Below are 13,578 nucleotides of genomic sequence, written 5' to 3' on the forward strand. Positions count from 1 at the left end.
TGTCATGGAAAGGACGTAAGGGTGATGGGGGTGTGGGGTGGCAATGTTTTATTGAGAAATAAGATTTAAAAATGCTATAATTGTGGTACAAAACAGTGGTGGGAAAAATGTTTCAGACTGTTCTGTGTGATAAATGAGAACAGAAGAATGTGTGTGTACATAGATTGCATGAATTTCTTTAAAGCAAGGATGCAACAGACAACAGTGATACGCAAAAATGCAAGGCAAACACACAACCTCAATTGCCATGTTATGTGCATGTGAGATGTGGCAAATATTTTGCAAAAAGATGTGCACTTCATGGAAAACACAGGCATTTCATATTGTTTTGTGAATCTAATTGCATATTTTATCAATGGGGATGTCATTAGGAGCATGATCCTAAAAGTTACATCATATTTTGTACAATGCAAAAATTCAATCTAGGGCAATGCTGTAACGTTGTGGGTACATAGAAATTTTGCGTTGAATGATAATTTCAATAAATTAAACCATGGGTGTGACCAAGATAAAGCTAATTTCATGTAATATGAGCTTTAGTTAGATTCCCGAAATAACAAATCAAAATATATAATTTGTGAAGGTAAATTGAGTATTAATCCATGGGAATATTATAGTTCACATGACCAAAGGAAATAAACTGTTTCATTAAGCATGTTCACAACATGAAATGGCCAACTTTAAGTTCTATTGGAACTTTCATTATTCCATATCAAATGAGCCCAATTTCCAAGACGAAATGCAGCAACTTGAGATAATATTGTCTTAAAGCTTGCCATTAAATAGGAATCAAAATGTAGCACAGCAGATTCACTTTTCTGTAAACAAAAGAATGTTGTGATCACATATACAGACGTAGAAACAAGGCAAGCGAGAAGAAAATTTGAATTCTTGCACAACCTAGTTTCTATTACAGATAAACAAAGAAAAGCTATGCTCTGACAATATGAATGACCCAGACCCATGTCAACTATATGTTAACCAAATTTTCTTTAAACCGTTGTTGGCTTGCAAATGCTGAACACTGGTCAGAGTAAAAATCACAGTGTTTTGCTAGATTTGAGTCACCACCTACTTGGGCAAACCAGGCTAAATCCAAAAAAGACAAAACAAGGTAGCATAAACTACAAGAAGACTTTTTTACTCATTTCCAGCCATCCCTAGCTATAGGAGGGCAAAACAATAGATGAAACTGTTTACTAACAGCAGTGATACAAGTGGTATATCAACTTATGCCCCCCTTCCCTATACCCTTATAGGTCTCCAAAAAATATTGTTGCAGACATGTCAATTGAAATGCTTGCATTGTGCACCTGAAAGTAAATATGCTGTGCACACACTATTCTTCGACACAAAAATTGAAATTTCAGACAATTCACAAAATTTCTCAGTGAGTCTTCCATATATCACTAGAATGATCTGAATAAAATCCACATTCTAGCTGGTTTACTGATAATTTCCTAAATATGAATGTTTCATGCTTGTAAAGCTGCACTTCCTTACACTATCATGAGTACAAATTTCTTTTAAAACAATTCAAGGATTATTCTCAGCAACACTAATCAACAAATATTCTAAATATACATTAGTACAACAGTATGTTATAACTTTCCTGTCAGTTAAGTGAAAATTCTTTCTAAACAATTGTATCTGTTATTCACCTTGCACACAACATTTAAACTTTCAAGTAATATATACATAAGAAAGAATATAAAGAAGGCTGGCATAGTGGTGCCACATCAATCACCTTCATTCTTTCCTTTAACTAAAATATTTTTAACTGCACTTTTGTACCCTAAGGACTTATGCATGGAAAATTGAAACATTAGATAAAAACATGTACCTACACAACCTATAATACCAATGTGGATAATTAGAATTGTGGCAGTACACGTGATCTGCTTTCAACATATGGAGACTTAAAGCGACATTTTTTGGAAAGCATATTCTAATTTTCCTCAATTTAAAATGAGCTTTCTGCTAAAACCCAAGTGATGCTTCCATGGCCTCTTTCACATGATAACACCACTCCCAGCTTTTTCATGGCTTCCTCAAATGCACTTATCATTGCTTTGCTACAGAGAGCATTCTGAATGTCCTTCTTTGTATATTCGGGCAATAACCACACTACTCCATCAACTCCGCAATCCATATTTGCATGAGTCACAAATGACTCTATACACTCATCAAAAAAGTTGGCCTTTGTTAATCTTTCAGCTTCTGGTAACTTATCCATGTCACCGCGAATAAGATATTTACGATATTGGAGTTCTACATCCATCTTAGTGTAGTGTATCATCACTTGAAGCGTGATTCGTTTGGTGATGTCATTGAAGTCCCCTCTCAAAAATTCAATCAACTTTTGTGTAGTGCTAGGCTCTAGCTCCAGGCGTTGCTCTAAAATATTGTGAATGACACAGTCACGGAAAAGAACCACATTAAAGTCCTTCATGGGGGCCACAGCCTCTTGTGGAGTACTCGGTGGTCTAGACTGTAGAAACTCAAGAATCCTGAAGTTGTCTTTCTTGTAGTTGGCAACTACGTCATCAAAAAAACCCATCTTGCCTAGGTTGGACCTGAGAAAGAAAAAATTATAAACTACTTCAGGAAAAACAGGCAGTATAATATGGAGATATCAATTTCACTGGTAGAAGGGGATTTATCTCCAAAACTAAAGTCTTACGATCTAAAATATGATACCTAAAAGTTATTGCAATGACAAAAACCATAGCACCATGTCTAAAATTTAGAATCTTAAATTTTAACAAAATGTCACTACACCACATCTAAATCACAGCCTTTCCCTTTTTCTGGCTAGTATAAGAAATTCAAAAATTACACAAATGAGAAATTGTAATTATGAAACTGAATATTTAAACTAATTAAAGATTATTCAAGTCTTTTAGTGATCGACATTTTTTCAATGGTTCTTGAAATCTAACTTCCTTGCATTTTACATTATTTAACCCAGCTTCATTATTTGTATTAGATTTAGGTTTTACTATAATTTGTGATTTAACCTTTAAATTTAACATAAAACGCCCATAAATATCTCGGGGTGGTAAATTAACAACTCCTTTTTGATTATAGGATATATTATTGGCTTTTAAATATTTTACTACAGTTTTAGAATTAACTTTATATTTGTTGCAAAAAGAATTAATTGAATTATTTAAGAAATTTTAAGATTTTAAAAGTTTAACAAATTCATCTGGAGTAATCGGTCTTGACATCTTTTATTTATGTATATTATTTTTTATATTTGTTAAAGTATGGTATTATTGTAAAGTAGTGTAATTCAGTATCGTATTGTAGTATTATAGTATAGTAATACTGTAAGGTATGGTATTGCAAAATAGTAAGGTAATACAGTAATATAGTAAGGTAAAGAAATCCCGTAATATAGTAAGGTAAAGAAATGTGGTAAGGTAAATATTCTAAAATAAAATATATATATAAATGGAAAAACAAATCAAATTATTTACCCCCAGTGAGAGTGAATTAATAGGTTTAGATAATTTAATAACCAATGTACCTGAATTACAAGAATTAATTGAAGAATCGGGTTATAATATTTAAACTATCAATAATGGTGTTAAAAACCTAAAACGTCTTCCAGATTCATATAAAGAAATGATAATAAAATTTTTTAAAGCATTGAGTAACACACATATTACTAAACAAATATATAAATACTCCAATTTTAGAAATCAAGAAATAATTGATAAATTATTAGCCCGAGAACAGGAATATAAAAAAATTATAACAAAACAAGCATCTAAACACAATGACGAAAGTGGTATAGACGAAATGAACAAAATGTTTAGTACGATGATAATAGAAACAAAAGACAATAAGAAGATAAGTATGAATAAATGAAATATATGAATAAAACTTTAAAAGATATAAAGTTTCAAGATGATTTTAAACCTATATATGAATAAAACTTTAAAAGATATAAAGTTTCAAGATGATTTTAAACCTATATTTGAGAAGAAAGGTATTAATGAATATTCTAAAAAAGAATTATTAGAAATGAAAACTAGTAAAAAAGGTCCAACATTTAAAGATATTGAAAAAATCCAAATAGTTAATATTCCTGAAGGGAAAAATATAATTAACGGTAAAGTTAAATGATTTTTATAAAAAAATCTTATCAATGGGAAAATAAAATAAGAGATATTTCTAAGATTTACATATATTACTTATTATCTAAGTTTATTTTATAGCATACATAAATAATTGTACAACAAAATGTCAAGGTATTTAATACAATTTTATTTGTAAACCTAATTTGCAATAAATTTCTAAATTGAAAAAATATTGGGTATAAATAAATGAATCAAGTTGACACAACACAGATCGCTGAATTTCAAAGAAGAGTGAAAGGTTTATACAGATCAGAAGATTCTGCAACCAATGAGTTTGAAAGAATTATGATTAGAAATATGAACGCACAATTTAAAGAACACGAGAATAAAATAATAACTTTAGCTACATTAGGCGCGGTCAAGCTGCGGCTGCCTGCATAGCACCTTCGGTGCGTTTTATTGAAAATATCTTTTCCGAAATAAATGGACAACCTTGATCCTTCAAGTAGTCTCGCTGCGCTTCGTTGTTCTGTTTGTTTACTATTTAAACATCCAGATGAATTTTACAACGGTAAATATGTTGATAGAAGATGTAAACAATGCAAAATACTTTCAAATTGTGAACGTTTATTATGTGAATGTGGAAGATATTATACCAAAACACACTATCAAAGACACTTAAAAACTAAATTGCATAATAAGGGGGTAGGTGTTTATTGAATAATTTTTTTTATAATAAATTGGTTGTCTTAAAATGGAAGAACGTTTAAATAAACTTAAACTACCAGAATTATATAACATTGCAAAACTTTTAAAAATACAATATATTACAAGATATAAAAAAGCTGATCTGATTATACAGATAATCAGGCAATATGAAAGAAGGAAAAGAGAAAAAGAAAACAAAAAAAAATAATGATTTATTTCCATTTGATCAAGACATAATAGCACCTCCAAAGAAAAAAGAATAAAACAAATAAAATGTGATGTTTGTGGTAAGTATATTAAAGAAACTAGGCTACAGCTTCATAAAGCTAAACATAATCCTGAACCTGATTTTATTTTAGTTGAAGTTGCTTTTAAAGGAAGGTTATTAACTTATCAACATAACAATAAAGAAGGAGATTCTGATTTGTTTTACTATATGGACTCAATTAAGAATAAAGCGAATAATCTTATTAAAAATGCTTTAGAAATTCATAAAAATATTAAAATTAATTTAGAGTTAGAATGTGATTTTAAAAATTTAGAACATGAAATGGTTCATAAGTTTCAACTACCTAATGTAATAATCAGATCGTTGGAAGAACTTAATAATTTCTGGGATACACAAAGAGATTTATTTATAGCCAGATGTGATGAATTAGAAGCGAAAGGCTCAGGCTGGGTTATAAGCAGAATAAACAATTTAAGAATTAATATTAATAAATATAAACCATTAAGTGGAAGTTCATATATAAAATTACCTGAATTGATAGAAGCTAAGCAAGCTTGTATTAATGTTAAAAATGTTGATAATGAGTGCTTTAAATATAGTGTGTTATCTTGTTTATAGGAACCAGCAAAAAATAAAGAAAGGCCATCGAAATATAAAAACATTAATCATAACTTAGATTTTGATTGTGTAAAATATCCGGTTACTATTGATCAGATACCTAAATTTGAAGCAAAGAATAAAATTAATGTAACTGTATTTGGGTATGAAAATGGTAGCATATACCCATTATATCATAATAAAAAACAAGAGTTTGAAAATAATATTGACCTGCTTTATTTTGGTAACAGCACCAAAAACCATTACTGTTGGATAAAAAGTTTAAGTCGTTTATTAAATAACCAATTAAAAATTAATAATAATAAAAAATATTTCTGCAGAAGATGTTTAAATTATAGTGCTAGAACTGAAGAAGCTGTTAAGAAACATCAAGTAATATGTAATAACAATGAAACCTGCTTGCCTGTTATGCCAAAATCTAAAATTATAGAAAATGGAACAGAAAATAAACCTACAATATCATTTAAAAATTTTCAAAGAATGCTTAGACACCCATATGTAATTTACTGTGATTTTGAATCAATCTTAAAGCCAATTCAGACATGTGAACCAAACCCTAGTGAATCATATACCAATAAGATACAACTTCATATTCCTTGTAGTTATGGACTTTATGTAAAAAGCGTTTACGGAAACATAGAAAATCCTTTACACATACATAAGTGTGAAACTGCTGATAAATGCTTTATAAATAAGATAACTGAAAATGCAATAACAATACAAAAATTATTAAAGAAAAATGAAGATATGAAATTCACAAACAAAATAAAAATTAAACATTTAACAGCTACAGTATGTTATTTGTGTAATAATGAATTTACCAAAGATAATCCAAAAGTAAGAGATCATGATCATTATACTGGAAAATACAGAGGGGCTGCTTGTAATAATTGTAATTTAAAATACAAACAACCACTTTTTATTCCAATTTTATTTCATAACTTGTCCTCATATGATTGCCATCTGTTTATAAAAAATCTGGGAGAGGAGGCCCCCGGAGGGCTAAGTCCAAAGGACGCTGGGTGGTCGTCTAAATCAAAACTAAAACTAATTCCAAATAATGAAGAAAAATATATCTCGTTTAGTAAAGTATTGAGGACAAATGAAGGTTTAACTGAACTAAGATTTATTGATTCTTTTAGATTTTTAGCCAGCAGTTTAGATAATCTCTCATCGAATTTAGTACCGGAACAGCTAAGAGAAATAATAAAATACTTTTCAAATGAAGAATTAAATATAATATTTAGGAAGCAAGATAATCGAACTATAAGAAAAGGAATTTATGCTTACGAATATATGGACAGCTTCGCTAAGTTTAATGATACAAAATTACCAGCAATTGAAAAATTTTATTCTAATTTAACCAAAGAAAATATTTCTTGGAGTGACTATGACCATGCTCAAAAAGTATGGAATAAATTAAAAATTAAAGATTTAGGCGAATGGCATGATTTATATTTAAAATTAGACGTTTTATTATTAGCAGATGTATTTGAAAATTTTAGAGACTTAGGATTAAATAGTTCATATGGGTTAGATCCTGTTTGGTACTATACAACACCAGCTTTAGCTTGGGATTTTATGCTTAAATATACCAAGGTTCAATTAGAACAATTAACTGATTATGAAATGTATCTGTTTTTCGAAAAAGGAATAAGAGGTCGAATAAGTCAGTGCTCCAATAGATATTCTAAAGCAGACACGAACACACAAATTCACTATAATGATATGAATAATTTATATGGTCACTCATTATCACAGAAATTACCACAAAAGAATTTTAAATGGATGACTGAAGAAGAATTAAATAATTTAGAAAAGTCACTAACAAGCAGCGCACGAAGTGCTAGCCCTACTGGGCGCTCTGCTGCGCATATTTTAAATTCTGATGATAAAACTGGTTATCTATTAGAAGTAGATTTATCTTTTCCAAAAGATCTTCAAAATAAGTTCAATGACCTTCCACTTGCACCCGAGAATGCAACACCCCCAGGTGGTAAAGTACCAAAGTTGCCATGTCACTTCTATGATAAAAAGAATTATGTTGTTCACTATAAAATATTAAAACTATATACAGAATTGGGAATGAAAATAACAAAAATTCACAGAGGAATTAAATTTACTCAATCTGATTTTATTGCCCCATATATTAAATTTAATACTGAACAGCGACAGAAAGCAAAAAATGACTTTGAAAAAGATTTTTGGAAATTAATGTCTAATAGTGTATTTGGTAAATCTATGCAGTCAGTTAGAAAACAACAAAATATTAAATTATACTGTGATGACAATAAAGTCCAGAAAGCAATAAATAAACCTAATTTTAAGTCTAGAACCATTTTTAGTAAATACTTGGTTGCAGTTCATAATTATAAAACATCAGTTAAATTTGATAAACCTATTTATATTGGGCAGGCTGTGCTAGATTTATCTAAAGCTCTAATGTATGATTTTTACTATAATATATTAAAGAATGAATTTGATACTGATATAAAATTATTATACGTAGACACCGACGCATACATATTTGAACTCAAAAATCACGATTATTATACTTTTATGAAAAATAATTCTGATTTATTTGATACGAGTGATTATCCTAAGGATAGCGAATTATATAGTGAAAAAAATAAAAAAGTAATTGGAAAAATGAAAGACGAATTAAATGGCAAACCAATGTTAGAATTTATTGGGTTAAGGAGTAAAATGTATGCATATAGAACTGACGATAAGGTAGACAAACGATTGAAAGGAATTAAAAAAAGCTGTATTAAAGAAAGAAATCCAATTTGAGGACTATAAAAATTGCTTATTCAATCAAAAAGAGTGCTTGCATAAACAGCATGTTATTAGGAGTCATAAACATGAAATTTATACAGAAGAGTTAAATAAGAAGTCACTCAGTTGGAAAGATGATAAAAGATCTCTAATTCCTGGTAGTACAGATACGCTGGCGCATGGGCATGTGCTAGTACCACAGTAAGTCAATGACAATGCTAATGGTACATGATTATGAAGCGCTGGTACTTAGAGCGAATCACAATAATTAACATAATAGCTATAATACAGTATAATGTTGGACACGAGCTCACTAAAATGTTTTGTGATTTGAGAAAGGACCTAAATACATGGCTGTTCACTGTTTCAATAACCTTCCAAGTGACATAAAAATAATACAATCAGCTACCTCATATAAAAAGCATGTAAAAAAATACCTATTAGATCATTGTTTATATTCTGTTAAAGAGTACCTGACAATAAATTGCAAATTGTAACATCCTAAATGAACTCCTAGGACATGTATATGTATGTATTGATTTCTTATCTATTATATGTATGTAAATTACTGTAAATCTTGCAGCTAACAGCAAGGTTCTCTCTCCTTCTATATAGACCTATTTGGTACTAGTTGACTATCCTTCGGACACATTTATTTATTTGTACAGAAGAGACTACTTACCGTAATAAGTTCCTGTAGCATTGTCGAACATCGGGAAGGTGTTTTGTGTGATGTTGCAATGTTTCATAGCTGAAATTCATGTTGTTCGTTGAAAATTAATTCTCCGACGGAGATAGCGTTTGGCGCGTACATCTGCGTATACCATGAAGTTCGTACACCTTCATACACCATCACCTTCATACACCGTCATGACTATCATGACGTGTCGTGATTGTGTTTTGTTGGTATCCAGTGTTTCGAACTGCCTGCGTTTGCGACGAGAGTTAGAACTGTGGATCGAGGGTTTGGAGAATGACGTGTGGTGGGTGTGTTGTAAAGTTTGTGCCGGGTGTGGACAAACCATTGGGGCTAGCCCCACGAACCATTGGCGCGTGGATAGGTTAGTAGGGCCATGCAAAGGTTTCAATAGTGAAAAAGATAGTGCCACGAACCATTGGCGCGTGGATAGGTTAGTAGGGCCACGCAAAGGTTTCAATAGTGAAAAAGATAGCCCCACGAACCATTGGCGCGTGGATAGGTTAGTAGGGCCACGCAAAGGTTTCAATAGTGAAAAAGATAGCCCCCGAACCATTGGCACGTGGATAGGTTAGTAGGGCCACGCAAAGGTTTCAATAGTGAAAAAGATAGCCCCACGAACCATTGGCGCTAGCCCCACGAACCATTGGCGCATGGATAGGTTAGTAGGGCCACGCAAAGGTTTCAATAGTGAAAAAGATAGCCCCACGAACCATTGGCACGTGGATAGGTTAGTAGGGCCACGCAAAGGTTTCAATAGTGAAAAATTGGTTTCGAAAAACATATTCGTAGCCCCACACACCATTCTTGGATAGTCCAACGAACCATTGGCGCTAGCCCCACGAACCATTGGCGCGTGGATAGGTTAGTAGGGCCACGCAAAGGTTTCAATAGTTAAAAATTGGTTTCGAAAAGCATATTCGTAGCCCCACACACCATTCTCGGATAGTCCAACGAACCATTGGCGCTAGCCCCACGAACCATTGGTGCGTGGATAGGTTAGTTCAGTTAGGTTGGGATACATAGTTAAAATTTGGTGTCAGAACGCGAAAAATAAAGTTAAAAAGAAATAGATCTGATTAAGTTTGTCGACGGGCATTTCTTGGGTTCCGAAGGTTGAAACACTGCATAACAATTGAAAATCGAGAAAAAACAAGGCCGATGCGTCATTCCTACGCGTTATTATTTACGAAGGTGTCCGCGCCATGTTGTGTGTGAGGCAAACGGAAATGTAGGAGGAAGAAGTAGTCGTAAGGTGAAAAATTGCTCTTACTTTCATCAAAACAACGTCAATACACGTTCAGGAATGTTCCGCGAAGCAGATACGTAAGTTCGAATGTCAAAAATTTGGCAAAAGAGAAGCCGGACGCGCAATTATGTAGGAAGGTGTACTCGCGATATTGTGTCTCAGGCAAGGAAAAACACCTACCAGAAAGACGTTCTGGTAATGTGAAAAATTGCAATTAATTTCATCAAAACAACGTTAATACACCTTCAGGAATGTTCCGCGAAGCAGATACGTAAGTATCAATGTCAAAAATTGACGAAACCAAAAAAATAGAGGTGTCCGAAGGATAGTAAATTTTTACCAAGTCAGCATTATTTTCCTATAGCAAAAGACTACATCTGGGTACTGAACGAAAGACGTGTTGAAAAAGCTGGGGTACTCGTAAGCCTACTCTAAACAACGTCAATTTTTAACCTTATAAGTTAGTATGTATTAATTATTAAGTTAATACGCAATACGCTTTATGAGTTTAATAATTTAGACCATTAAATTTTTAAAAAATAGAAGAAATAAAAACAAACTTACTATTTTACAGTACTTTAAGCTCAACAACAGTGAAGCAAAAAGCAAACTAGCTGAACTGGCTGTTTCAGTCTTATGGGAGATTGGTTGACCGTAGTTAGTATTCTGTGTTGCTTGCTTGGTTTCATTAATGGCCTTCACCTGTTTTGGTGACTTTTGGCCAAGTTCAGACTCTCACTTTTCTTATTACGTTTTTTTTCTTTCTTTCTTTTTTTTTTCGATCTAAATTGTGTGTTGGGTAGTTCTGTTAGTTGATTCTAGACGATCACACAGTTTGGGAATGTTAGTATAGTTAAACATTTACTATTCTTCACTCCTTCGAGGCACACCGAGGAGTCTTCTTACTGGGTATCTTGTGCCCTGGTAGGGATAAAAAAAAAATGTAGACAAATTATATACACAGGGTTACATTTTATTACCTAGATGTCCATGTTGTTGTGTTTTTTTTTTGTTTTTTTTTTCCTTATTATATAGTGATTTGGGATTTCTTTATAAACTTACTAATGTTGTTTAGTATGTGTGGGTTTTGTGTAAAAATAAGTGTATTTAGTTCCGTGGGTGTTGGAATTTTCAGTTGAGTTAATCTTGCAATGAGTATGTCTCTTTCGTGTTGATGAAAGATGCATTCAAACATCATGTGTTCTATGGATCCAATTGCCTCTCCAGTATTCTGTGTTTCTACTGTTCCTCGCGAACCGGCTGAAGTCAAATTCGTGTCCATATTCACGAACCTTTTTTTCTACTAAATTTTATTTCGAGAATGTGAGTAGAATACGTGTAATATTTACAAATAGTACCAGCAATGTACGTATTCTACAACTCTTTCATTTACACAATATTTAGTTTCTAATTTGGATAAGTAGCTTCATCCGGCCGACCAATCTGCTTAATTCTTGTCATTAGAATATTATTTTGGGGATGCGGTAAGTGTTGCCTATTGTAGTTAATGAAATCGTAATTTAACATTGTATGAAATCACTGCGTAATACGTATCAAAGCTTTTTTTCAAATAGTGATAAAGAAGTATCGCCAAACGCGAACCAAATTCCGTTCATTTCATACATCAGTACAGGCTTGCATTCAGTATCAAAATCGAACTTTCTGATTGTAATTGCGTATCATTTGTTGTTTAAAATAAAATAAAAAAATCAGGAATTTTAATGAAATGGTAATAATATTATATACTGTTCTGTAAGGGCCAAGTTCCGTGTGTATAACTTAATCTGTGATGTTATGCTTCTACAATAACTTATTTTTTAATTCCACTCGTATTTACTTGCTTGAGTGGTTTAGGTGGACCAGGTTTGGTTCTCTTACTTTTATAATTATACACACGCGCGGAAATAATCAGATAATTAAACCTAATGATCCTAACCTACTTATGTTATGATTCCGGTAATTATTTTGTTAGTGAAAATAGCTCTACATGCTATTCTCACCACCTGGTGAAAATAGTCACAGCCTCTTTTTATTTGTATGTAGCTAATGCTTAAGGATCATTTGAGGTAAATGCAACTTTGTATTGAAAGCAGCATATTTTCAGTTACTATTACCCTATTTTCACCAAGTGGTCAACCTCGTTACCTATTTGTGCTAAACCTAAACTCATGATTCCTCACAATGTGGGAATTATTTTATTTTATAAAACATTTATGTTCTCTTGTAAGATTTTGTTTTGCATTGCTTGTTAGGTTCTATGTCTCAAAAAATAATCATCTATACCATGTGATATCACTGCTCTCTCTAAAAAGTGGTAATAATAATCAATAATCAGCATTTTTAATTTGTGTTAAGCTCTGTGGTTAGTTGAGTGATTTAACTTGCAAAAATTGACAATGTGTGAAATATAATAGCATCTGTACTTAATAATAAAGGTACCAGTGGTACCAGTTTCATAGATCGGAGACACATTAAAATCAGATATTTTGTGTTTTGCATGGTTCGTACTTACCAATTGTGTATTGCGGAACATAGTTCAAGGTGCCATTATGCTTTTTACATGAAAACAAACACTTTTCTACTGAAAAAACGCATTTGTCTAAGTGCTACTGAACGCACGTAACGGTGCATTATCGCTTCCTTTCTGAACGATATCGCTTCTTTTGTTTTCGAATATCCGTGTTTTCCAACCTTCTTTACCGAAAAATACCTACTATCGTTTCGTCACGTGTGCAAATTGTGCATTATGCACGGGAAGCCGACGGACAGCCCCACGAACCATTCCGATAAGATTAGGTTTGGTTAGGTTAGGCAAGCATAGTTAAAAAAAGGGGGGTTGGAAACACTGACATGATTTCCCGGTCAAATAGATACCACGATGAAAGAAAATACCTCGACTAACGTTGGACACCTTAGACAAACTCATTTCCGTTAGTAGTTTCTTCTGTAAAAATGAAGAAATGTGTCTCCGATGTATGAAACTGGTACCATAATAAAAAATAAAAAAACTGGTAAAAATAACTTGTTCTGCTAGTCTCAACACCTCATGAATGTAGTTGCACATTTTTTTTTATTTTGAGAATAATTACTGAAAATCATGGTTCCCATTGTGTGATTTTTTTTAGAAGCTATACAAGAGAATGAAATGGTGCTTTCAGTACTGCAAACAACTGTGGGAATAACTTTGCAGTTCGGAGAAACCTTTGTG

At 32.2% G+C, this 13,578-nt stretch overlaps 1 protein-coding gene across 1 annotated transcript; it reads right to left on the reverse strand.

Moving 5' to 3' along the window:
• Positions 1–1,042: 1,042 nt before the first annotated feature.
• On the reverse strand, positions 1,043–11,000 carry LOC145989975 (uncharacterized). The gene is made up of 2 exons (XM_083125533.1): positions 10,935–11,000; positions 1,043–2,576 (listed from the first exon to the last, which is right to left on the reverse strand). The coding sequence occupies exon 2, from the start codon at positions 2,558–2,560 to the stop codon at positions 1,964–1,966; it is 597 nt and encodes a 198-aa protein (XP_082981659.1). The 5' UTR covers positions 2,561–2,576; positions 10,935–11,000; the 3' UTR covers positions 1,043–1,963.
• Positions 11,001–13,578: the final 2,578 nt, after the last annotated feature.

Source organism: Lepisma saccharinum, chromosome 1 (genome assembly GCF_977018435.1).
Source record: "Lepisma saccharinum chromosome 1, izLepSacc3.1, whole genome shotgun sequence".
Lineage (NCBI taxonomy): Eukaryota > Metazoa > Arthropoda > Insecta > Zygentoma > Lepismatidae > Lepisma > Lepisma saccharinum.